This window comes from Mustela lutreola, chromosome 3 (assembly GCF_030435805.1).
Source record: "Mustela lutreola isolate mMusLut2 chromosome 3, mMusLut2.pri, whole genome shotgun sequence".
NCBI lineage: Eukaryota > Metazoa > Chordata > Mammalia > Carnivora > Mustelidae > Mustela > Mustela lutreola.
The window spans coordinates 172,481,569-172,507,262 of NC_081292.1; the positions used below are offsets into that span (position 1 = coordinate 172,481,569).

Sequence of the window (25,694 nt, forward strand, 5' to 3'; positions counted from 1 at the left end):
AACTGTTTTGGTTTATAAAATAAATGTCTTTCCCAGCCATCATTAATTCTTGCAACATTTTTCTCTGTCAGTTAGATCATTTTTTTTTTCCTTAAATGTTTGGCAAAATTCACTAGTGAAACCATCTGGGCCTGGTGCTTTCTTTTTTTGAAAGGCTTTTGATTCCTATTCAACTTCTGAGAAGAGATTTATTTAGATTATCTATTTCTCTTTATGTGAGTTTTGGTATATCGTGCTTAAAAAAAAAAAAGATTTTATTTATTTATTTAGAGTGAGAGCACAAAGAGAGGGAGAGGCAGAGGGAGAGGGAGAGGGAGAGGGAGAGAGAGAATTTCAAGCAGATTCTACACTGAGCGTGGAGTCAAATGTGGCGCTCCATCTCAGGATCCTGAGATCATGACCTGAGCTGAAATAGAGTCAGATGCTTAAATGACTGAGTTAACTGAGCTGAAATAGAGTCAGATGCTTAACTGACTGAGCCACCCATGTGCCTCAGATCATGTGTTTTAGGAATTGGTTCATCTCATTTAAATTATTAAATTTGTGGGCATAGAGTTGTTTGTAATAGTCCTATATTCTCCTTTTGATGTTCATTGGATCAGTAGTGACTGCCCCTCTTTCTTTTTATCAGACAAATAAACTCAGAATAGTTTTAAGACCTCAAAGGAAGACCTGAAACCATAAAAACCTAATATTAATTAATAATTACAAATATATAACATTTATTATTATAATTAATATATAATATATAATTAATATTAATCAATTGTGATATTATAATCAATCATATAATTATATAATCAACTATAAATCAATAAACATGATTAATATTATAACTGATATTATTTAATTAATATTAACTAAATTACTCATATTACAAATTATTGGTAATTTGTGTCTTCTCTTTTTGGTTAGTTTGTCTAGAGGTTTATCAATTTTATTATCTTTTTCCCCCCCAAAGAATCAGCTTTTGGTTTTAGTGATTTTGTCTATTAATTTATCATCTTTTTTTTTTTTAAGATTTTATTTATTTATTTGACAGAGATAGATCACAAGTAGGCAGAGAGGCAGGCAGAGAGAGAGAGAGGAGGAAGCAGACTCCCTGCCTAGCAGAGAGCCCGATGCAGGACTCGATCCCAGGACCCTGAGATCATGACCTGAGCCAAAGGCAGCGGCTTAACCCACTGAGCCACCCAGGCACCCTAATTTATCATCTTTAATTTTATTAACTTTCACTCCAATTTTTGCTATTGTTTTCTTCTGTTTGTTTTGGGTTTCTATTACTCTTCTTTCTCTAGTGTCTCTAGGTAGAAGCTTAGGTTATTACTTTTAGATCTTTCTTCTTTTCTAATATGTGCATTCAATACTATAAATTTTCCTCTAAGCACTGCTTTTGCTGCATCCCACAAATTTTGGTAAGTTTTCATTTCATTTTCATGTACAATATTTTCAAAATAATTTTTGAAACTTCTTTTATCCATATGTCATTTAAAAACGTGTGGTTTAATCTCCAAATATTTGGGGATTTTGTCACTGTTGTTCTGTTATTGACTTCTGGTTTAATTTCACTGTGGTCTGAGAACATAATTTATATGATATCTATCCTTTTAAACTTGTTTACATCTGTGTTATGGCCCAGATGTTATGGTCTATCTTGGTGACTGTTCCATGTGAACTTGAGGAATGTATGTATTATGCTGTTGTTGGGGGAATATTCCATAAATGCCAACTGGATCCTGCTGATTGATGGTGCTCTTCAGTTCAAGAGTATCTTTATTGTTTTTCTATGTGTCCGTGCGTATCCATGTGTGCTCACTTCTTATGAGCACACCAGTCATTGGATTTAGGTTCCACACTAATCCAGTATGATCTCATAGTTAACGTGAGCAATTACATCTGCAAAAGTTCCTATTTCCAAATAAGGTCACATTCTGAGGTTCCAAGTGAACTTGAATTTTGGGGGGACATTACTCTACTCACTATACTTACCGCCACATCAACAGTCTCCAGTATTATAAAAGTGGATTATGGGGGCACTTGGGTGGCTCAATTGTTAGGCATCTGCCTTTGGCTCAGGTCATCATCCCAGGGTTCTGGGATCGAGCCCCACATCGGTCTCCCTGCTCAGTGGGAATCCTGCTACTCCCTTTCCTGCTCCCTCTGCTTGTGTTCCCTCTCTTGCATGTCTCTCTCTGTCAAACATATAAACAAAATCTTTAAAAATAAAATAAAATAAAAAGTGGATTATGACTGAGAGAGCCACAAGGCACAGACTATTTAAGATGGGGTCCTTAAGGAAACCCAAAACAACAGAAGAGAGGGAAAATAAAACAAAACAGACATCTAGAGGAAACTGAAGTCTTTGGCACCAACAACTACAGCAAACACTAAACACAGCCTAGATCCTCATCAGATTAACCTAAAACCCCGTTCTAAAAGTCTGATTAGCTCAGGTCCTATTATCACATACATCACATTTGAACTTCGACAACATATTACAAGCCATGCTCAAAGGCAACAAAGTAGTCTGAAGAAACAAAGCAAGTATCTGAACCAGACTCAGCTATGACAACGATTTTGGAATTGTCAGGGAATTTAAGAGGACTATGATGAATGTGTTAAGGGGTCTAAAGGAAGGGGTGGACAGCCTACAGGAACAGATGAGTGATGAAAGCAGACTGGAAGGCTGGAGGAGTTGTCCTTGTCTCCTTGCCCTTCCCCCAGGGAAGATAAGGGTCTGGTAAGGCAGTTTCTCTGGATTCATGCCTTTATTAAAGAGAACATAATGCTCTTGGCTTTCAAAATGGTTACATTCCCCCTGAGTGTGTTTGAAAATGGTTACTTTCCCCTTGACTTGGTTGACGCATGGAGATTTTTGTCCAGAACCTTCACAGTGAGAGCCTGGTGGAGCTTCTGGAAGTAAAGCCCAGACAAGTTTGGGACTCCAGGGATTTTTAGCTGTCAGGTTAGTCCACACTCCGCCTCATCAGACCGTTCAAGTGTTCCTGTTCCTACAGACTGTGGGCTTCAATGGCGGCTTCAGCTCCTGGTAAGGCACATTTCTCTGTATCCCCCTTACCCGCCAGATTTCAGGCTGGTGTGTTGCTCTATGACCTCAGTTCTCCAATGGATCTAAGAAAAGCTGTTGATTTTTGTTTGTTCAGGTTCATTTCTTGTGAGGATGGAAGGAACTGACTCCCAAGCTCTTTATGCATGAGAGTTGCCTTTTGGAGGCTTTTTGTTATTCAGAATTATACAGTTTGTTGTCATGATTCTTATCTTCCCACTAATAATTCTTTTCTTCCTTCTTAAAGGCACTCCCCCCCCCCCCTTTGCTGAAGACTATCAGGAAACAGATGTGGAGTAACAAAAATAAGAAACATGAGAAAGTTATAAAGGGTCGGAATCTTACAAACTCAGAGTAATGACTTTCTGGTCTGTGATTTTGACTTCTCCCTCTAGAAATCTGTTGAAGCCTTGGTAATTCTCCCTATCTGACCTTCAGGCATGATGGCCACTGCTCTTTCCTGTTGCCAAGTTTTTCTTATCTTGTCCTTCTCCAAAAGTGTTTCTGGTGTGTTTTCTTGTATTGCTGTTACTTTGTAAACAACTTGAGGTCCAAGCCTCAGTCTTCTCTGTCCTTGGTGGTTGTCTGCCATCTTGCACAAAGCGAGGCTGTGATTAGGATTCGGGAAAATGGACTATCAGTTGGACTAGATTCTTTCCCCAGTTGGTTTGGTGTAGTGTGAATCACCTATGTCACTAAATAGCCACTTACTAGCACATAAGCCCAGACAGGTATCCACGTGTCCAATCCAAGCCTGGCTCCAACAGGGACAGATTGCTCCTAGGAAGAGCCATTCTGAATCTGACAACTAGATATTTGACCAAACCATCAATGCACCTTCATTGTAGAAAACCTGGGAAATACAGCTAAGTATGAAGAGGAAAAGGAAAATGATCCATAATCCCATGGTCACTCTTTTTACTCCTCCGGAATTTTTACTGTGCACGGCTAATACTCAGGGGGAAGGAGAAAGGGTTCTCTAGGAATCAATAAAAATCAAGGACTGTTACTGCCTGAATTGTTCTATGTGTATGCAAAAAAAGGATAACACAGTGGTTCAGGAAAGCGGCTGGAATATAGCCTTTTTGTTCAAACGTATCTGGGTTCCAAATCTCAGGTCCACCACTTATTAGATGACCTTGAGCCAGCTGCTTCTCTCTGTCTCAGTGTCCTCCTCTGTGAGATGAGACCGCTCCCACCTAGCCCTCCAGGGTGGTTGGGAGTTAATTCAGGGATCTGGTGTACCTAAAGCACTTTATACAGCACTGGGCACCAAGCCCCCAACAGGGAGCAGTTGAAGGGAAAGAGGAATGAGAAGAAGGAATTAGAGACCACCTAGTACCTTGTGCTTAATTGGCTTCCAGCAGAGGATTTCCTGCTGTTTTAAATGGAGTGTATGACAGAGACCCAGGTTTCAGGTTGTCTTCACAGAGGAATGCCAGCTAATAAAGAAAGAAGGAGTAATAGAATCGGATAATTGCCATTCTGCAGAATCCCATAATAATGGATTCCGTCAATATCATCAGATGCTAAAGCCATTGAGTGAAACGCTGTTGGGTACGAGATGTTCACACAGTATCAAAATATCCTTTCGGGGGCACCTGGGTGGCTGAGTGGGTTAAGCCTCTGCCTTCCAATCAGGTCATGATCTCTGGGTCCTGGGATCGAGCCTGGCATTGGGCTTTCTGCTTAGCAGGGAGACTGCTTCCCCCTCCCCCTCTGCCTGCCTCTCTCCCTGTTTGTGATCTCTCTCTCTCTGTGTCAAATAAATAATAAAATCTTAAAAAAGAAAGAAGGAAAGAAAAAGAAAGAAAGAAAGAAAGAAAGAAAGAAAGAAAGAAAGAAAAATTAACTTAATTCTTAGAAAAATCTTTTTGCAGATTATGTATTAAGGACAGGGGAGAGGTCTCACCTTAACTAAATGATCAAAATCAGATTCATAAATAGTGGGACAGACTAACGTTCTGTGCCTCCCGATGTGATCTATTAGGGAAGGACATAGCATCACCTCCAGTAGCATCTGGCCCCAAATAGTTCCTCTGAATTACATCATGAGGAAACAATTATGCAAACAGAGATTGGGAAATAGTCCATAAGATTCTTAAAGAACGTCAACATCATGAAAAACCAAAAATGGAGGGACAACTCTACGTGAAAATACATTAAACAGTGTGTGAACCTTAATTGTATTCAAGATGATAATTTTTTCAAAAAGGATATAAAGGACTCCAATTTAAGGAGATCATTGGAGAAATTAGAAAAAGGACTGTCTGTGACATAATATGATTGTGTCCCTGCTACCTTTCTTGTGTGCAATGATGGTATTTTGATTCTGTAAGAGAATTGTCATCCCTTTTTTTTTTAAGAAGCAGGCTAAGTACTTAGGGGTGAGAGTAATCTTATGTCTACAACTAATTTCAAAGCATTCAGCAGAAAAAGGTGTGGTTTACATAGATATGTGTAGCTAGAAAAAATTGGTGAAGGGTAAATCGGTATTAGTCTTTCAAAGCCAACCATGAGATCTCCTCTTTTGCAAGTTCAATATTTTAAAAAATTAAAAATTTGTAATAAAACACAGCTTCCAGATGAATGCTAGGACAAGACTTCCCAAGGACTGAGGCATTGGAACTTCCTCCTTAGGAAAATGAGAGAGTGTCTGGCTTGAAGACATAGGCGTCCTCTTTTCTGGCCACATTTTCTTGCGTCTTCTTTATGGACATCTGGTCCACAAAGGTAAGTATAACCGTCCTGTACACTTGAATTATATTTGGTCTTGCTTTACAGTTCCAAGAAGATTTCCCTTGAGCTAATGTTTACTAGAGTTGTAATACGGCTAAATGCTCTACTATATATGGACACTAGGACTGCCTCGAACAGGCTCAAGAAAGAGCACAATGAAAAAACCCCTATGTTCATGTTGTGGAAATTTCACAATTATGTGGGAAAAACAAAGAGTCTGTGTGAAAGCTATTTTCCTTCCCAAGAACATCTGACCTCCCTGTCACATGTGATCGTAACCATGACTCAGACCTTTGGTCACATCAGGGAAACATAGAAAGTAGGAAGTTAAGATTTTTTTACTGGGAGATCCCTAAAGAAATAACACATAACAAATAGACAACTGACAGTGTCTAGGTTGGTTTGTATTGTCTTACATGTTGTCAATAGCGGACTACGAATTATTCTTTTCTTTGCTACTCAAAGCAGATGGAGATGGTCATGTCACAAGAAGGATGAATGAGATGGAATACCAGCTATTGGTGACAGAGGAAATTACTCTCACACAGTAAATGGGGAAGGAGGATGGGGGGAATTCAAAAGATGAATCCGTCTCTAACAGTAGAGAGGAGAGACAGTCCTTGGGAAGTCTCCAAGGGATAGTACGTTCATTTCTTCTCACCTGCCCATTCCAATTGTTTGATGAAAACTGGTTCTAGGATGATATTAAGGCAGATTCCTGGCTCAGGGAGGCAGAGGGTGATAGTTGATTAGTGATGTCTGTGTTATGATTTTTGAAAGACCATCTTGGCTTGCCTGTCACTTGGCCATCTTTGAATACCCAACACTAAACTGAATGCTGGAAAAACCCTAAAGTCTTCAAAAAAGCTTTGTTAAAGTGATGATTATAACAATATCTAATATCTGTAAAGCACTTACAATGGGCCAGGCTGTAACCGGAATGCTTTGTGTGTATTAACTTAATTGATCCTCACGACGATTGATGAGGTAAAACCATTATTATCGTGCTCACGTTACAAACAAGGAACTGAAGCAGGCTTCCTCAGGTCTTTCCTCACCATGTCAGTAAGCCTTTTCCAGTTATCCTATTTCAAATTTAAACCCCCATCTACTCTTTTCTGCTCTAATTGTCTCCTTGGCACCTGTCACTGAACTTGTATGATGGTAGTTAGTTATTGTCTCTCCTCTCTCCCTGGGATGTAAGTTCCTGGAGGAGTTTTTGTTGGTTGGTTGGTTTGGTTTGATTTGTTCCCTCCATCTTCAAAGCCAGCAACGAGGAACGAAGTTCCCTCTGACTTTCTCTTCTGTCTCCCTTTCCTGCTTTTAAGGATTCTTGTGATTATCGGACCCACCTGGGTAATACAGATTAATCCCCTTATTTTTAGGACAGCTGATTAGCAAACTTAATTTCATCTATAACCTTGATTCCCACATGACTTGATGCCACATGAATCAACACATTCCCAGGTTCTAGGAATTAGTATGAGGATATCTTTTGGGGGAGGGCGTTATTCTGCCCACCTCAGAAGTCCTGAGGAGTGCTTGATGAACCACAAAACCTTCCTGGTTGCAGCTGATGTTTCTCCTTCCTCACCTCTGACCCCCTCAGAACCAGCTTCCTTGGGGTATCCATTCTCCCTGAGCCCTGTAACCCAAGGGTGGGCCTAGGCATTGCCCAAATTCCCCAAGGCTCATTTAAAACAGGATGAAAACATCACTGTCACAACTGGCACTGACACTCCAGAGAGATATCTTGACAACTGTTAGGGCAGAAGGTGGGGCCCGAGGGTGGAGGAGTCAGCATGAACCCAGGCCACAACTCGGGGGCTCGAGAGACAGAGAGAGGCCAGGAAAGCAGTGGGGTGAGAGGAGCCTGACAGCGAGAGGCTGTGGCCTGTGTGGAAGAAGACTTGAGGATGTCCCCTAGGAACAGAGTGCCCATAGGCATTTTAGCTTGGGAAATGCTTGGCTGAGAAGCCAAAATTTGTGTTTCTGTAACATGAATCCTCCCCATCTCCATGTAGCCCTCCAAACTCCAGAAATACCCAGGACACTGATGACTACCTGTAGGCAGGAAGTCTTGGGGGATCTCTGCAAAGAGGCTAACAAACATAGTGGCCAGAGGGGGTCCTGGAGGTGTCAGCTACCCCTGCCCTGGGAACTTGCTGAAAAGCTGGGAGGGTTTTGGCTGTCTGCAGTCCATGGAACAGGGCATCCCAGGAAGGGCTTTGCCCTCTTCCCCAGACCCTTGAGGTCCAGTGGAACTCATCTCATCTAGACCTCATGGGATGGCGAAAGTCTATTAGATTTCTAGATCTCACAACTAAAGCAAGGCTGTACCTGTTCATTTTATGTTCTTGAAGGCGTGGGGATAACAGGAGGGCATTCCAATTGGAACACCATAGGTTTTCAGGCTCCTGGCACCCAAGCTGCTCTCCCCCAGGCTTCCCCCTCCCTGCCCCATAAAGGACTCACCTTTGACCCTGTCGTCTCTATCTGAAGTCCAGTAACCCCTCTGTCCCCAATTTAATCTTCTCAGGGCCCAAAGAAAGGGGGAAATGTTCTTTCTAACTCTCACTTCTTAGTTTCCAAGCCATTCCAAGCTGCATCTGGCACAAAGTGGAACCAATAGATGTTTATGTTCCTTGGGGTCAAAGTGTAGGCGGTTTTTAAGGTTTCTGATACATGTTGCCAAACTGCCTTCTAGAAACCTGAGAAGGTCCTTCTCCCTCAACTTTTGCCAGCACAAAGAATTGCCATTTAATATATTTCTGCCAATATAACATGAAAAAAAAAGAAAAACCCCACCTCATTTTCAGTTCTTTGATTACATGTGAAGATGGGTTTTTAAAGTATACACATTACCCCTTCAAATGGGGTGAGTAATAATGAAAAGCCTATTTTAAATGTCGTTAAATCTCTATTTAGATATGAGAAAATTTCAATACATACGAAGAAGGGAAGGTATTGTTATCTGTGCCACTTTTGTTATGAGAGCTTTGGCTAGGGAAGGGGAAAGGAGAAAAACCAGAGAAACACGAGGAAGAAAGAGCAGAAGAAATAAAAGAGGGAAAGAAGAGATTAAAAGGACAAAACTCAGAATTGGGGAAAAAAAGGAGGTTTTCTCTTTTAAATGGAGTACAGGAAAGGGAGAACAGAAAAAAAAAAAAAAACAGTATGAATTGATCCTTCCATGAGACTCTTCAAATAAACTGTAAGTCGTACAATGAACTAAAAAAACCCAAACAAAAAACCCCAAAGACATCAAATCCAGCAACAGACTCCGTGTGAGTGGGAAAAGGGGAGGGAATGTGGAATGGTCCTGGTTCTCCATGAGCTGGAAGTACAAGGAAATCCCTACTGACACCGTGTAACTTAGATGCACTCTTCCAGGATTGTGCTCGAGCGCTGGGATTGGGTTCTTGTCCTGCACACCGGGGCACGCTTGGCTCACGTCCCCGGCACGGCTGGCTGAGGTTCAAGGTTGGCCGCTTCTGCACATCTCATGACTCCCCTCTCCCTGCATTGTTGTTTCCTACCCTGGTGTCAATGCTTTCACTTTTCCATTCACAGTCATAAACCAATAAAGGCTAACTTCAGTGCGATAGTCCCCAAACTACGGCAGCACAGCCAAGGGGGCAGATGCACCATCGGCTGCTGGCTGCCAGGCAGGGGGTTCAGGCAACAGTTCAAAATGCCCATTGGACAGCAAATGGCTTTCTCTGGTTGGGGGGTGTGAGAGGAGCAGAGGGTGTTGGTTTGTCTGGTGGCCAAGGGTGATGAGGCTGTTGGAAAGTCGAATATACAAAAATCAGCTATGGGAAAGTTAACAGTAGATGAGGTTAACCCCAGTTAGGTATGAAGCTACTTTGGTTCTGACCTACTTTGTGAGAGTCACTAACATAGGTGACTAAGGTGTTCAGTCTGGGAGCGCATCTCAAGGAGCTCAAGTAGAGTTCTAAAGAACCACACTGAATACCCACCTGCCATGCTCCTGATTGGCCCAGGAAATCCCCAAGGACCGGGGGGCCAGTCCTGTTTGCTTGTGTTGCTGCCAGAGCAGAAAGTGCCCCCCACCTCACCGGCTGCAGCCTGGTCCAGGTGTGGTCAGCAGCCGGGCCTCACCCCCCCTCCCTGGGGACAGTGTGTCCAGCTGCCACCACAGTCAACCCCCACCAAACTTTTCCATGGATTTCTTCCCTTCATCCACTCCCAGTGACCTCAAGACATCTCAGCTCAGTACTTTAGGGTGCGTCTTTTAAGGACATTTTTTTAAAAGATTTTATTTGTCAGAGAGAGAGAGCAGAAGCAGGGGGAGTGGCAGAGGGAGAAGCAGGCTCCCTGCTGAACAAGGAGCCTGATGTGGAGCTTGATCATAGGACCCTGGGGTCATGACCTGAGCTCAAGGCAGATGCCCAACTGACTGAGCCACCTAGGTGCCCCAGTTAAGGACACTTTTTAATGCAACCACCAGGTTCCATCATCATGGGAAACAAAATTAAAAGTCAGTTCATACTTGGATTTCCCCCTAGTTGTCTAAAAGGTGTCTTTTTACAGCTGGTTTATTGGAACCAGGTCAGGACTCCAATGAGGGCATCTTTGGAGGGAAGTGCGTTGCGTTTTCTTAACAGTCTTCTGTCCCTTCCTTTCTTTCCATGTCCTTGGTTTGTTGAGGCAACTAAGTCACTGATCTAAGAGGACCTGCTCCTTGCACAGAAAATAACTGGGATCCTCTCCCCGCTTGGTCCCCTGGAAACACTCCACACTCAGGCACCTGCCTCCCTGACCCTCCTCCCGCTCTGGGGCTCCCTCTCAAATCCCAACCTCCCAACAACAGTTTCCCCACCATGGGTTCCGCCAGGCCTTCCTCTCCCCCTGCTCTGTTTTGCACCGATCACCTGAGCCTCCCTCTTCTTTAGGGTTCTCTCCACTTGCCATGACCAGGATCAGTGATCACAAAGGAGAGCAGGAGCGCTGAGTCAGCAGGCACGCTCCTGCTGGAGGAAGATGGGGCAAGTTCCGGCTGTGCAGCGAGAACGCGGGGGAGGATACGGGGGCATCTTATCTGTGCGGGTATCTGCCTTCTGCACCAGGTAGCGCCTGTTGGGGGGGCTGCATCTGAAGGCCGAGCGCAGGGCATCTAGAAGGAGCCCCCGTGTGACTACAGGCAGTGGGCCTTCTGTATCGCCTTTGGGCCAGTGGCCTGTGCCTGAGGAGTCGTGATGGGCAAGCCCAATGTAAATGTGTGATAGAGCCTTCAGGTACATTCTTCCCACTCCTGAGAGAGAGTCGGAACCTCTTGGCTGATGTCATGCGGCGCTGAGTCATTTTCGGGGGGGCCCCCACTCACGCTAGCCATGCTCACTCTCGCTCTGAGGAGTAACTCTCGTGCCGAGGCCTAGTCATCTCGGCTGTGGGCTGTGGATGTTTCCCTCTGAGCTAACCGCAGCGGTTATGGGAACCGTGTCCCCTCTAGTCCCCTCTGCAAACTTTCTTCCCTTCACCCCCAAACTTGTGGAGTACCCCTCCAACCCCAGGGATCCAAGTCCTCACGCTCATGAGGCCGGGACACATCCCTGCTCACATGCCTACTCAGGCATGAGGGGACCACAATGTCTTCATTGTTTTCTCGGACTTCACTTCTGTTTTGAGGACTCCCAACCTCCATTAACTCGGGATTCTCCTCTGTCCCCAGGATTGCATGCGTGCGGGGGTGAGGCTGTGTAGGGAGTGTGGCGCTGGTCAGCCTCCGGTCCTTGGGACATCTCTGATCCATGCTGAGTCACATCTGCAGTGATGCTCTGGCCCCACGTGGCCCAGGCCGTCAGCTCCCACGGGTGGCGTTTAACCCGTCCCCATTTCTTCTAACTTGGATGATCAGTGACTTCCTCCCCCCTCACGAGATCAGGGTTCCTCTGTGGTCCCTAAAGTAGAACCCCCTGGGGTGATAGGATGAGGCACTTCTTGGTTTCCCACTGCCTCCCCCCTGTGGTGTGTGGGGCTCAGACAAGTGCTCCCATGCGGGGCTGGGCTGCTGGGATCTCTGTGACTTTCTGCAGGCTGCCCCTGTCTCTACCTGGGCAGGGGGAGCAACCCCTCCATCCTTGCTCTCTGATCCCCATAGCTTACTGGGGTCTCTGTCATACCCTTCCCTTGGGACGCTGCTCCCTCTGTGGGCTCCCTCTCAACGATCTGCCAGCATCTTGGGGTGTTTTCAAGGAGCCCCTTTAATGAGGTCAGTGGGGTCAGGAGGGGTGGGGAGGTCGGAGAAGAGCTGCAGAGGAAAGATAGTGGCCCTGAGGCCTTCAGATTGTTGGACCGTGGCTCAGAGCCATGGTGGGGGCGGGGGGTGGATGGTGGAAGAGCGCATGACCCTAGGGGAGGTCGGAGGGGTTCAGGATTCCTTGAGCATTTGCTAAGAGACAAAAAGATCTAGAGGAGAGACTTGAGGGTCAGCTGCTCCTGCGAGGGGAGTCCACTAGCTCCCCCAAAACAAAGTTCTCTAGTCCTGATTATAAAGCTTGCAGAAATTCGAGGAAAAACCATTCGGACGCAGGTGGGAGAGAAGTTGATTCACCCCTTTGCCCATCAGGTCCGCCGCGGGCTGGTGTCCAGTCTCTGGTAATTTCCATCACTGTCCTGGGAAGGTTTCTTGAGGTCTGTCTTGGAACCCCGGCAACAGAGGGATGTTACTGTGTGAGTGACGAATGACAGAAGGGGTCCTCTCGAAGTTTCTTCTCAGTTGTTCTCACTACTGGGCCTGGGGGAGGAAGTTGGGGAGATAGGGGGCAGACTGAGGCACCCCTTGCCTGGCCATCATGTGCCAGCACAAAGCCCAAGGGGTGCTCATCTCTCCAGGCTCTTGCTTCTTGACTCCACTGTCATCTCTGTTGTCAGGGTACCTGCCTCCCCGGGCCGTGGATGCCCAGAGACAGATATGGGTCCCCTGTCCTTGCAGGGAATTGCTGAGTCCAGACATCTTACAGGCACCCAAGCTCAGGGACTGGCTGAGCTTCTTGATTCCCCCATGGTGGGGGGCCTCCCGGTGCAGGGAAGGGGTGTACAGGAAGGTGGGGCGGTGCTCTCAGGGAGCGTCCCTGGAGGGAAACAGCCAGGATGCTGTCTCCGGTGTCCCGTACGGAGCCTCACATGGGCTGGCTCAGGTTGTAGAGTGGCTTTGCCCTGGGATGAGCACACTTGATTTCAGCCCGAGCACTGAGGCCCGGGACCCCACAGAGCTTCAGTTTAGTCATCTCTGCAATGGGCACAGCTGTGTTGCAGGCAAGGCTTCCAGGTCTCTCTCTCCAGAATTCTCTGCCTCCGAGGTCCCAAGGACCTGAGCAATCCTAAAGGAACAGAGGTAGGCAGACTCCAGAGCCCTGGGTCACACTCTCTCCTGTTCCCTGGCAGCGAGGAAGAAGAATAGCGTTATTATTATTCCACTGGGCCTGGCCCACTCTCTTCCCTTCCCTTTGCCCTTTCCTTGTCCCTTTCCCCCTTCCTGCTGTCCTCCAGCCCTGCCCTCTGCAGGCCCCCACTCTGGGCCCTGGGCCTGGCCCTCCCCCTGCTGGCCCAGCTCACACAGCCAAGCTCTCACCTCTCACCTGCTGGCCCTCCCCTCCCTGGGAAGCCCACAGGGCCCGCTGTCCTCACAGGTTCCCTGGAGGCCCCTGCAGCCCCTACCCTGCCCGTCTCCCTTCCCCCCGCTGCCTCCCCACTTTCTGCCTGGCCTTTCTCTCTGTCTTCACTCTGCCTTTGGCCTAGGCCTCCCTTCTGGTCCTGCGCTGACCTCCAGCCACCTGGCCAGACTGGTCAGCTGCCCCTACTCCCCCGCCCACCAAACGGAGTCACTACCTCCCACCATCTCCCCACATTTGAGCCATCCTGCAAATCGGCTCAGGGGCCTGGCATCCCTGCCAGGGGGCACCTACCTCTCTGGGAGCCCCAGGGGTCCCTCACCTGCTGGGCTTAGGGAGCAGCACATGCCTGGCCACTGTGGGGCAGCCCCGTGGCACCCCCCATTGCCCCAGTGAGTTCTCAGCCACGTGAGTGTCCTGCGTGGGTCACCCAGTGGGTGCCCCTCCTCGGGATCAGTCCACAGGCCAAGAAAACATGACAAACTGCTCTGTGTCCACGCCTGCCCCCTGCTCCGGGCTCTCAGAGATCCCCTTGGGAGGGGGTGGCTGGGCTCAGTGGACTCAGGGTACATTTCCTTGCAGGGCTGTTCCCCTCCCTGAGGCCAAGCACAACCCCCACCTTATTCAGAAGGAGCAACGGTGCCTGGCACTTACCCCATTCCCTGAAGCCAGCCGCCCCAGGAGACAGGGACCTGGGCTCCCTTTGGCAGAGGTGGGCTGTGGCAGCGGGAGGAGGGGTGAAGCTCTGGTGCAAGGGGCTGGGCCCATGGAGCCCTGGGAGGTGGGGCTGGGACCCTTGCTGAGGAGAGCACCCTGCTCCCTGTGGGTCCTGGGCCCTCAGAGGGCAACTGCTCAGCTCTGTGCCTGAAGCTGGCCCTCAGCATCCTGCTGGGTGAGGACTGTGTTCCCACAGCTTTCCTGGGGGCAGCTGGAGGCTGCGAAAGAGAGTTCCAGCAAGAGGGGAAGGCTGACTGGAGGGGCTTTTCTGAGCCTCCTGGGCCTCATGGCCTCCATGCTCTCCATGACTCCCTTCCCCGCAGGCCCCCGTGCAGCCAGAGCTGCTACTTCTCCCACCCAGGACAGAAGCAAGAAAAGGCTGGACCAGCCAGATACGGGGGGCAACCATGTTTAAACTCTTCTGTCTGACCAGATGGGCCAGACACCCTGAACTGGGGTGGCCCCCAAAGCAGCAGCACGCCCCCTCTAGGAGGGTGAGTATTGGCTAAGTATGGGGAGCGCTGACCCCCAAGAACTTGCAGAACACAAGCTCCCTGCCCTCCTCAAGGTGGGGCATGGCCTCGCCTGGCCAGCCTCCAGAATTACACTTCCTTTTGGTCCCTAGACTTCTTAGTCTTGATAATGGCCTTCCTGTGGGGTGAAAATTAATGGTTTGAAGACAGACCCTCTGACTGGTGCCTCTTTTCTAGGATTTACGGGTTGGCGGGAGCCCAGATTCCTCTAGCTGATGGCCTTGGGTTTGCAGATGATTGTAAAGTGAATGCGGTCTGCCGGAAAACCCCAACCTTGAGCTCTCCATTCTAATGCCAGGGGCCAGTGCAGAGACAGGCAGAGTGGGAGGACCCCCTCCATAAGATCCTTCCTGAGCCCAGCAACTTCTCTGGGGCTCAGTTCTACTTTGAGTGGAACCTCTACTGGGCCCTGGTCCAGGCATAGGCCAAAGAACATGCTCCTGGGAGGCCCCATCTTCCCCAAGCCCTCTGCATCCTCTAGGCCAGGTGTGGCAGGAATCTGAGGTGCCCACTAGATCAAGGGTAGGGAGACTGGCTCTTTCTGGAGCCCAGAAGGACCCTTTGACCCTGGGTCTGCTGGACATAGCTCTGAGCGCTGCTGGGTGGGGTTGGCAGTCCAGGGAGCTGTCTGGGGGTGGGGTGGTTTCCTCTTTATTTATTTGGGGTGGGAGTGGTAATCTCTCCCCAGACGTACCTCCCCCCACCAAAGTCCGGATTTCTGGGGCCCTGGGGAGCTGGGTAGCCTGGAGGTGAAGTCTTCATAGGGCAACAGAAGTGGGCCCCTTCTGTGTAGATCACCCTGAAGCATTTGTGCTCTTTTTGGTTTGGGAACTTCTCTTGGATACATCTAGTGCTAGGCATTCCCAGGCTCCAAATCACCTCCCACCTGTGGACCCTCCCCTCTCGCTATGACCTTTGTGATACCTTCTCCTCCCCTGGGCACCAGCATCTCAGACAGGGCTGACCGAGGACAGAGCTGTGCAATGTCCTCCCAAGTAAGGAAACCAATGACCCAACTAGTTGGATTCATGGGAAAGGAACTCTCTCACCCAGGGCACCCCAGGCTCTTGCCCGGGGCAGTGTAAGCACTGGGTTCTCAGAGCCTCAGCCAAGACCCACAACTAAAAAGGGCTCATTGGTAGCTGGTCCATCGCTATCCATCTTGCACCTTGTCCCCTTAAGACAAGCTTCCAAGGTGCGTGATGCTTTCAACCTCGGGTGGTGTGATGGAAGTCATGTCGTAGCCGATTTTCCTTCCCAAGTGCTATTTGGGGGCAACGTTTAATGAGCTCTAAAGGAAGGTCAGGCCCTCCTGCTTTAACTGGGAGCGATTTACTGAGACCCGGAAGAGATACACCAGCAATCAAGGTTCTTCTCATGAGCAAATGATTAGACTTGGAGGTCTATTTCCTTCCACTCAAAATGGTACCTTTTAATGGCTCAAGGGGAATGAAATGATACAACATCTTGAGATTCTATGGAGAGCTTATGGCTGCCCCAGTGCCATGGGCCTCCTCCAAGGCCTGCCTTTGCCTACTGCTTGGGATTCTGTAGACTTTCATAGTTTCCAGAGCTGGTAGAATTAAGCCATAGGAGTACCTGAAATCTTCACTTACTCTCCTCCTGATTCCAGTATCCCCAGCACCAGCTAAGCTGCCTTGCCTTTCCTTCCCACAGATGAGATGCTTTCAGGAAATAGCAAGGATTTTCCAAAGCCATATAAAATACTTGTTCAAACCATTTCATAGAAGAACAGGACAAAAGGCTTAGGTATGGAGGACTGGCTCAACCGTCTTTTGGTCATCTGGTTATAGAAAGAAAACTTTGTACTTACGTATTTTAGAAGGAGTAAACAGCATTACATGGTCTATGATAAAGAAAACCGATCCCGTATGAAGCCCATCTCGACAGCCTCACTCCCTCAGGTGGCTGTTCAGAAGGTCCTTGCCTGGCCAGCTTTTTACGTGATGTCTTACATGACCTCCCACCCCCAGTTATTTATTTTTTTTTTAAGGATTTTATTTATTTATTTGACAGACAGAGATCACAAGTAGGCAGAGAGGCAGGCAGAGAGAGGGGGGAAGCAGGCTCCCTGCTGAGCAGAGCCTGATGCAGGAATCAGTTCCAGGACCCTGAGATCATGACCTGAGCCAAAGCAGAGGGTTAACCCATTGAGCTCCTCAGGTATCCCCGCCCCCAATTATTTATTTTTATTGTTGTTGTTGTTGAAATCAAGTATTTAATGCTGTCAGGATCAATAATTTGGAATATGGTAAGCTTTCTGGGGCACATTTCCCATTCATAGATCCACAGATGGTAGAGCTGGAAGGAACCTCACAGATCAGCTGGTTCCACAGTTCTCAAACTTGAGCATGCATCAACATCCCCTGAAGGCCTCCTTACAACACAGATTGCTGGTCTGTCTCCAGGAATTTCTGATTCAGTAGGTCTGAAGGGGCACTGATAATCTGCATTTCTAATTTCTGAAGTGATGCCAATGCTTCATCACTTTTGAGAACTACTGATTTAGTCTAACTAACCAGAAAGTTTAAGTGACTTGTTCCTACGATCCTACATATTTGATCTAAATATATATTGCTTTTAACAATTGCCATTCATTTTTTTAAAAAGATTTTTACTCTTTTATTTGAGAGATAGCACAAGCGGGGGGAGCAGCAGAGGGAGAGGAAAAAGCAGACTCCCTGTCGAGCAGGGAGCTCCATGCAGGGCTGGATCCCAAGACCCTGACATCATGACCTGAGCCAAAGGCAGAGGTTTAACGGACTGAGCCATCCAGGTGCCCACTGCCATTCATTTTTATACTATAGTTCTTTTTTTTTTTTTTAAGATTTTATTTATTTATTTGACAGAGAGATAGAGAGAGCACAAGTAGGCAGAGTGGCAGGCAGAGGAGAGGGAGAAGCAGGCTCTCCACTGAGAAGAGAGCCCGATGCGGGGCTCGATCCCAGGACCCTGGGATCATGACCTGAGCTGAAGGCAGCCACTTAACTGAATGAACCACCCAGGCTCCCCTATACTGTAATTCTTAAGGTAGGTTTAAATTAAATAAATTCCAAGGTCTTTTACAATTTCTTTAAGGAGCTAAGATATAAACTTAAGATTTCAGTACCTTATAATTATAGGTCAAACTTAAAGCCGCTTAGACAAAATACCACATAAAGGGCTAATTATTTACTGTGAGAAGTTGTTGTAGTAAGGTCAGTTCTCTATTTAAATTCCCTTTACAGTCTGCATTGTTTAAATTTAGTTTTATTATCTATAAACAGATCCTTTCTTATAATACCAGCTAATATTTTTGGAGTAATGTGAGCAAGGCATTGTATTATATATACTTTTTATGTCCGAGAGCTTTAAGACGAGAATGACTCACCAAATTCTAAAGGAGTCAAGCATCTTGCTCTCCTTGGTCAATTCTCTATTTTATTTGGCCATTTCAACAGCATCTACACTGCATAGTTTACAGATTTTGAGACATTAGCATTAATGTTCTAGATGAGGATTTTTGCCACATAATGTTCCCTTTTTTTTTTTTTTTTTTTAACAACCCAGAACAAGACTTTTCAATGGCTCACATTTTTACCCGGAACCACACACAAAAATTTACAAATTATTATATACTAACTTTTTATTTAATGTTTCCAGTCTGTGTTGGAAGGCCCAACCTAGAATCAGGGCCATCTTTTTCAACGAAACCAATTTGAAATTTTTAAAATTTGTGATTAATTTGTTAACATGTGTTTTAAAATTTATTAATAAACTTGGGAGACTAGAGAGGCAAAAGGAAAACCAGGGAGACCATTTTTTGGGTGTAGGAGATCTGGCTCAGTTTAGACCAAAGAGTTAACTACCTATATGAGGGAATCATCATAAATATTGATTACTTACCACTTGGTCTCCAGCCAAACCACCTAATAAGCCCAGGGTAGCTTGGCTGATAAGGAAGGTTCTAGTAATTCATTTTTATATTATGATAAGCTTTGGCCAATTTATCTTTCGGGATCATGCTGGACTCCAAGTGTTTATAGACAATTGATTTCCATAAGCTGAAACCTATTTCTTGATGCTCTCCTTGGTGCTCTGGGTGGGTAGGACTTTTAAAGGCATCATTGTCAAGAAATGTTCTTGATGTCCTCTCCCAAGACTTTGTACAGACCCCTTGTCACCTTTAAGACTCTTTCACATGTTGGTTAGCCCTTTGCCTTGACCCTTCGTTTGCATTTTGTGACAGGTAGTTCTACCTCTGACCAGCTCCTTTCAGTCTTCATGGGTTCCAATCTTTCTACCAACCCCTTTACTAGCTCTCTTCCCTGGAGTTAGCTCCTTGATTATTTTCTTACATTATGAATTATTTTCTACAAACCTGCAAGCTTCCTCCACTATCTTTACTCTGACCACTCTCCCTTCTATAACTCCATGGAGAGTGGGTGGTATTTTGGGGTATTCCAAACCGTTGGGTCCAAAGTGGAACCACTCCCCCCCGCCCCAGCCCCATCCTGAAGCCCCATGCTGCTTCTCCTTATGAATTCTCCCATGACCCATCCAGTCCTGGTGTAAGAAGCCCCAGAGACACTGTTGGCTTCACAAGCCCCCTCCTTGCTTCATTTTGTCCCCTGGTCTCCTAACCACTGCTGGAATCCACATGTCCTTCCATGTCTCCTCCAACCTCAGTTCCAGCACCATCTCCTCCAAGAAGCCTTAGGGTTTAAAGAAAGTTTTATTCATCTGTGTGACCCCAATTACATGCACATCGCAGGTCCTCATTAATGCTTTATCCGTGAACTGCCACATCCCACATAAAGCTGGATCTTTCCAAATTGACAAATTAGTAAGAGGGTGTGTCCTCAGCATCAAACTCGCTAAACCGGACTCCTTCTGCTTCTACAAAGAAGGTATCTCTAAACGCTGGAGATGGTGACCTTATTCTCTGTGGCTAGCTAGATTTAATTTTTATTTGCCCATTTTGCAGAAGTCTGGGAACAGGGAATATCCTCCCATCACTTGCCTTATCTTTCCTATTTCCCGTTGTCGACTGCTTGTTTACTGGCATCGTTGTAATCCTCGTAAAAAATTCTATCCAAGTTTATTTCCTTAAAGCTATGATATAACTTACATATTTTTCCGTGTCGCTAAACATCAAATACAATTTTTTCATGCAAGATACATCCTAATTAGCCAAATGTTTCACTTTCATAAGCACTGCGTTGTTCACTTCTCATATGTAATTCTCCATAGGGTTCATTCTTTAATTGTTTTGATTAAGTTGGGGGCTCTTTGAGAACAAAAAAACTTTTGGAATGCAGCCTGCAGGAACATTTTCAAATTCTCCAGCTGCATCCTCAGGTGGTGGGAGGTGTGTGGGCTTTCCCCTTTCAGCCATTTGGCAGGAAGGTGACTTTTTATGTCACTGTCACTGGCTCAGGCCAAATTTGCCCCCTGGCTCTTTCCTCTCCAGGAGCCTCTTGAATGATCTGCCACCTTTTCTCCTGCTGAGGGCTCTGGCACAGGGTGCTTGGGACACCGGGACCGTGGTCATGGGCAGGGACAGGAGGCCGTGGGTCAGCTGTATGGTTGGGCAGAGCTGCATAAAATCTGTGTGTGATTTGGGACTGGTCATCTGAGAGTGTTAGGTCTGTGTGTGTGTGTGTGTGCGCGCACGCATGCACATGTTGTTTTCTGACTTTAGATCTCCTTACACACTTGCATGATTGGTCTATGGGTTTTGTGTGATTAGCCAAATATGTGTATTTGAATGTGAGTGTGTGTATGGGAGAGTTAATGTGTGTGTGTGTCCTTGGGGGCATGTGGAGGGACTTGGTCCTTATTTCTCTGCACATGTATCTTTGGATGAGTTTGTGGTGTGTGTGTGTTTGTGTGGGTGTCTCTAGTAAGGGTGTGTCTCTGCGTGTGCACGTGTGTGGGAGGGAGGTGCATACCCACATGCTTGTGTGTCTATGACTGTGTGTGTGTGTTTCAGGGTCGGTGTGCGTAATTCTGGCTGTGAGTCATGAAGATCTGAGGAAAGACCACAACACCCAGCCCAATGATTCTGGACTTGGGGACTGAACTAATTGGGCAAAACCCCCTTTGATGGCTAAGTGATATACCCCCCATTTGTGGCCCTCTAGGAGTCTGTTAAGAAGGACCAACTTCCCGACAGAGAAAATAATGAACAGACATCTGGGGTGTCATCATCCCTCAGCGCCGGGGCCTCTCATCCCCACAGGAGGCTGGGCCGGGGCTGGGGCTGGCTGCTGGGTCTGGGACCACACCCTCTAGTCTCCACAGCCCCGCTCCGTGTAACCTGAAGCTGCTTCTCTGGTAGGTTCCAGACATTTCCTCAGGCTGACAGCCAAGGGCTGCCCCAGGTGACATACAACCCCTTTGTCTCGCTGTGGCTCTGGGAGCTTTTTCTTGGAAACGTGGTTCCCTGTGGTGTTGAAAGCGGGGTGCCTGCCAGCCATCTGTGAGGACAAGAGGAAAAGTACCTATTCCCCCCACCCCCCACGCCCCACCTGGTTCTCAGATCCAGGAATTTCCTCAGGGAAGGCTCCTGTGTGTGCTCATTCGTCCAGGCGGGAAGCTCATGCATTCCGGAAGCCAGAGTATCAGGGTGGCCTGGACACAGGCAGCTAGAAACAGGGACTCTGCAGGGAGAGAAACCCGCAGACTGGAGACAGGACCAGTTCCCAAAGCTTCCTCACCAACCCATGGTGACCATGTTTGTCAGGGACTGTCCTGGAGGTCCCCACAGTCCCGGGCACCCAGGATACCTGGTCACCCTCACCCCACCCCAGGTAGCACTGGGGTCTCCTGAGGGGAAGCTGCCTCTTTCCCAAGGAAGTGTCCTCGCTGAGTGAACTGCGTGGGGCCCCAGGATTGGGGCAAGACTGGGGACTTGACTCACCATACTCAGACTGGCCGAGCCTGGGTTTTCCTTCTGTGTCTGGCCTGTGTCCACCTTCCCTGCCACCAAGAACGTGTGGCTGAGGCTTTCCATGGAAGATTCAGGCTGTGAATAGCTGTTGGTCACCTCAGTTTGGTTTCCCACAGTTTGGTCACCTACACCTACCTCCCCGAGGTCCGGTGGAGCTGGGGGTGGGAGGGTGGTGATGGGTGGTGGGAGTTGCTGAGAGAGTGGGGACCAACATCGAATTTGAGATCGTTGCCCGGCTTTTGGTGAGAGAAGAGCAGAGAGGTCCTGGGACTTTTGAAAACTGAGGTTTTGTGATTCTAGAACCAGGCTGGGTTAGAAGCTTCCGAGTTCTGTCACCAGAGGAGGAAAGCAATGAGCCTTCATTCAATGAGGTTCAGAGGAAAAACAGCCAGGGTGGTGAAGGTCCCCCCTAATGAGTGGCCCAAGTGCTGAGGCCAGTGCCCCCTGAGGGCAGACGAGCTGCTGACACTGAAGGGGAGTTTTCAAGGTGGACGGGGGAAGTGATGAGCAGGGGAGGTGCATGGGAGCAGGACAGGCTGACCAGAGCCCCTCTCGGGCTAGGATGCTGTAGGGGGGCTACAGGTATGACCTCAGAAACCAAAGTCAGGGACTTCTGAGGCCAAGCCTGGGTAAGCAAGACCTGATACATGATAAAGAAGACCCCGAAGTTCCCAGACATCCTTTCTTCCCCCGACCCTGCAAGCCTCCAGTCCTGCTCCTTCTAGCAGGACTTCACCCCTCCTCCCGGTGCCACAGCCTCCCTCTGCCAAAGGGAGCCCGGGTCGCTGTTGCCTGGGGAGATTAGCTTTGGGGAATGGGGTAAGTACCAGGCACCGGGCGCTGTTGCTCCTTCAAGGGGGGGGGGGTTGCACTTGGCCCTGGGCAGGGGAACAGTCCTGCAGGGAAAGGTACCCTGAGTCCACTGACCCCAGCCACCCCCTCCCAGTGGGAACCCCGAGGGCCTGGAGAGGCCCCAGTATGGACACAGAGCAGTTTGTCACATTTTCTTGGCCTGTGGACCGATCCTGAGGAGGAGCACTGACTGGGGGACCCTGGCCGGACCCCCACGTGGGTGAGAATCACTGGGGAGTTCATTTAGAAGAGGTGTAGGTCCGGCTACTTTGATGAATACTGAGAACTTTCCCTTCCGTAATGGCCTTCTCTTCATACAACGTCACATGCCGCATGAAACAGAACTTAATGTCTTCTACAGAAGTCTTTGCAGTTTTTAAAATGATTTAATGTAAATGAAAACTTCTGGTCACCTTAGAACAGGTAGCCAGCCAAATCATGAATAATTGTCTACCTTCAAAATCAACAAGTAGGGGATGAATTTCTGTTCCTGGGACATCTGCTAACATTTTCTGGGGGCTGTGGGCACCCCTCATCAGCAGCAGTGACAACTGGAGGGGGGGAGGACGTTCTCCTAGGGAACAGGGGGGATGGGCAGCAGGTATGGCTGAGTTCCCTTAAGCGGCAGAAACACCGTGGGGCTGCTGGCTGGGGGCAGACGGCCCTGGTCTAAGGACAAGGAGCCTGAGGTTTAGGCCTGATTTTCTCTGTGAAGTTGGAGGCAAAGGCATCCTGGATGTGGGGAGCGGCGGGGGCGGGGGACAGCCTTGTGCCAGGAAAGGGATCCTGGATCTCCACGATCACCATTTTTAAAAAAGATTTTATTTATTTATTTGACAGACAGAGATCACAAGCAGGCAGAGAGGCAGGCAGAGAGAGAGGAGGAAGCAGGCTCCCTGCAGAGCAGAGAGCCCCATGTGGGGCTCTATCCCAGGATCCTGAAATCATGACCTGAGCCAAAGGCAGAGGCTTTAACCCACCAAGCCACCCAGGCGCCCTGATTTTCTTCTATTTTTTAAAAAAGATTTTATTTATTTATTTGACACAGAGAGAGAGAGAGATCACAAGTAGGTGGAGAGGCAGGCAGAGAGTGTGTGTTGGGGGGAACAGGCTCCCCGCTGAGCAGAGAGCTGGATGTGGGACTCCATCCCAGAACCCTGAGATTATGACCTGAGCCAAAGGCAGAGGCTTAACCCACTGAGTCACCTAGGCGCCCCTCCACGATCACCATTTTGAGTGCATGACCCTTTCCAACTCCAGCTCTACTCTGACCTCCTGGGGCCCTTGTAGGCTCATGACTCGACCATGCTGCACCTCAGTTTCCCCGTCTGTAAATGAGGCTAATGATAGTCTATACCTCATAGGCGGTTTGGAGAATGAACTGATTTTATTTGTCAAGTGCGTTGCCGGCTGACTGATCCTTAGGACTCTTGATATAAATGATGGAAGGTGCTGTCGCTGTAATGAAGTCTCCTTGTGGGGGTTGGGGTGATGGCGGTGGATTCTGAACCTGGCTGGGCAGGAAGGGCCGGTATTCAATGACAATGAGTCAACAGAGGTGGGGGACTCCGAATCTGGGGGCAGGAGTCCCCCTCACAAAGGGCTTTTGCATCAGAATGGGAATGTTGCCTTCACCCCTAGAGAGGAGTTGGGGGTGCCTGGGACTCCAATCCCAGCTCTGACCTGCCAGGTGTTTGGTATCGGAGTGGACTTTTTTTTTTTTTTTTAATCCTCCAACCTAGGATTAAAAGAAAAAAATCAATTCAAAGATTTCCAGGAACTAAATGAATACCGTACTTTAACTGTGGCAGAAGGAAAATACACACATTATTAGAGTGCCCAAGACAGTTTGTGGGAACAAAAGGACGTACTCTTACACCCAAATGGACAATTTCCATACAGTAAAACAAGTATAAATATGTGTGCACAAGGCGTAGGGGTGGGAAGGTGGCGTGGGGGGAAAACGCTCATGAATAATCTGATAACATTTAATAACGGAAGTGGGAAGGTGATTATTAACCCCATGATAGACACGTGGGCTAGAGCTTTGTGCTTTATGCAAAAGGAAACATGAAGAACAAAATATTTCAAAAGCATCCACCCTTCCCAACCCCCAACACGTCCCTAGGAAATATTCTAGTGGCCTCTGACAGATGCCATGGAGCCCAGGGCCCAGGCAGGGGGCCTGAGTTGCCAGGTGAGCAGAAGAACGTCCTGGGAGATCCTTTGACGCTCCTCACAAGGCATCGGTGAGCCCAGACCAGGGAAGCCCTTGTGTTAACCTGGGAGGAGTCTCTGCTTAGAGTTCTGAGATGTTGGGTTGCTCCCTGGTAGTGGGACGTCTTTTTGATATAAATAACAGAACCTCCCTTCTTAAGTTCAGTGGAGAGGAAGCTTTGCATGTCTGTCTTTTCCAGAACCCTGGGGTCTTTATAATCCCATCAGGACCCTACCTGACTACAGGCAGGACGATGTGGGGAGCGGGAAGCTCAGAAAACCATTTACTGAAGCGGTGGTGGCAGGAACGGAAGGAAAGCCCACACCCAGCTCTGAGAGTCCAGAACTTTATGCCTTAACCTCACAGCTACATTTCCAGCGAGAGCCGGAGGGGGCGTGTGGGAGGGGAAGGGGCCAGTTCTAAAGGGTTGCCGTCCCTCTCCCCTTACCCCACCTCCCACTACGTGTTTTACGCCCCCCCCCCTTGCCTTGACATTGATGCTGTCAACTGCCCCGTGCCCACGTTCAAGGAGGCTGAACGTTTTGGATCTCTGTGGACGGCTGTTAGGGTCCATCAGTGTTTTGGAGCAACTAGGGGGAAACACGGGGATGAGGAAGAGCATCGGGGACTTGGTTCAGACCCCAGGAAGCGCCTCATTTCTGCCCCAGTGGGGGTCATGCAGGCGGAATGCATAGGGTGGGCTTGGGGACAGAAGATGGCAGAGCCTGGAGGTTTGGATCAGAGGGTGGGAGGGGCTGGACCCATCTTGCTCTCTCTGCCTCTTGGTCCTCAGTCTCTCTGTTGAGACCTCCTCTTATATCTGGGACCCCACCCTCGGCAATGAGGAAGGTCCTGTTCTTTATGTTGCTCTTTTTCCCAAGACCCTTGAAGCTGACATAATGTCACTGGGAGCTGGGGGACTTGGGGTCATCAAGTACTGGACACTTGGCCAGTGCCTTCACCTGCCCTTGTCATG

General features: G+C 48.1%; 1 protein-coding gene across 1 annotated transcript in view; it reads left to right on the forward strand.

The window, feature by feature from the left end:
* The first annotated feature begins 2,842 nt into the window (after nt 1–2,842).
* Nucleotides 2,843–25,694, forward strand: part of GPR55 (G protein-coupled receptor 55) — a 37,430-nt gene continuing 14,578 nt past the window's right edge. The window contains exon 1 of the mRNA XM_059167743.1: nt 2,843–3,049. Coding sequence (XP_059023726.1) covers nt 3,031–3,049 — 19 coding nt within the window. The 5' untranslated portion in view covers nt 2,843–3,030. The remainder of the gene's footprint in view (nt 3,050–25,694) is intronic.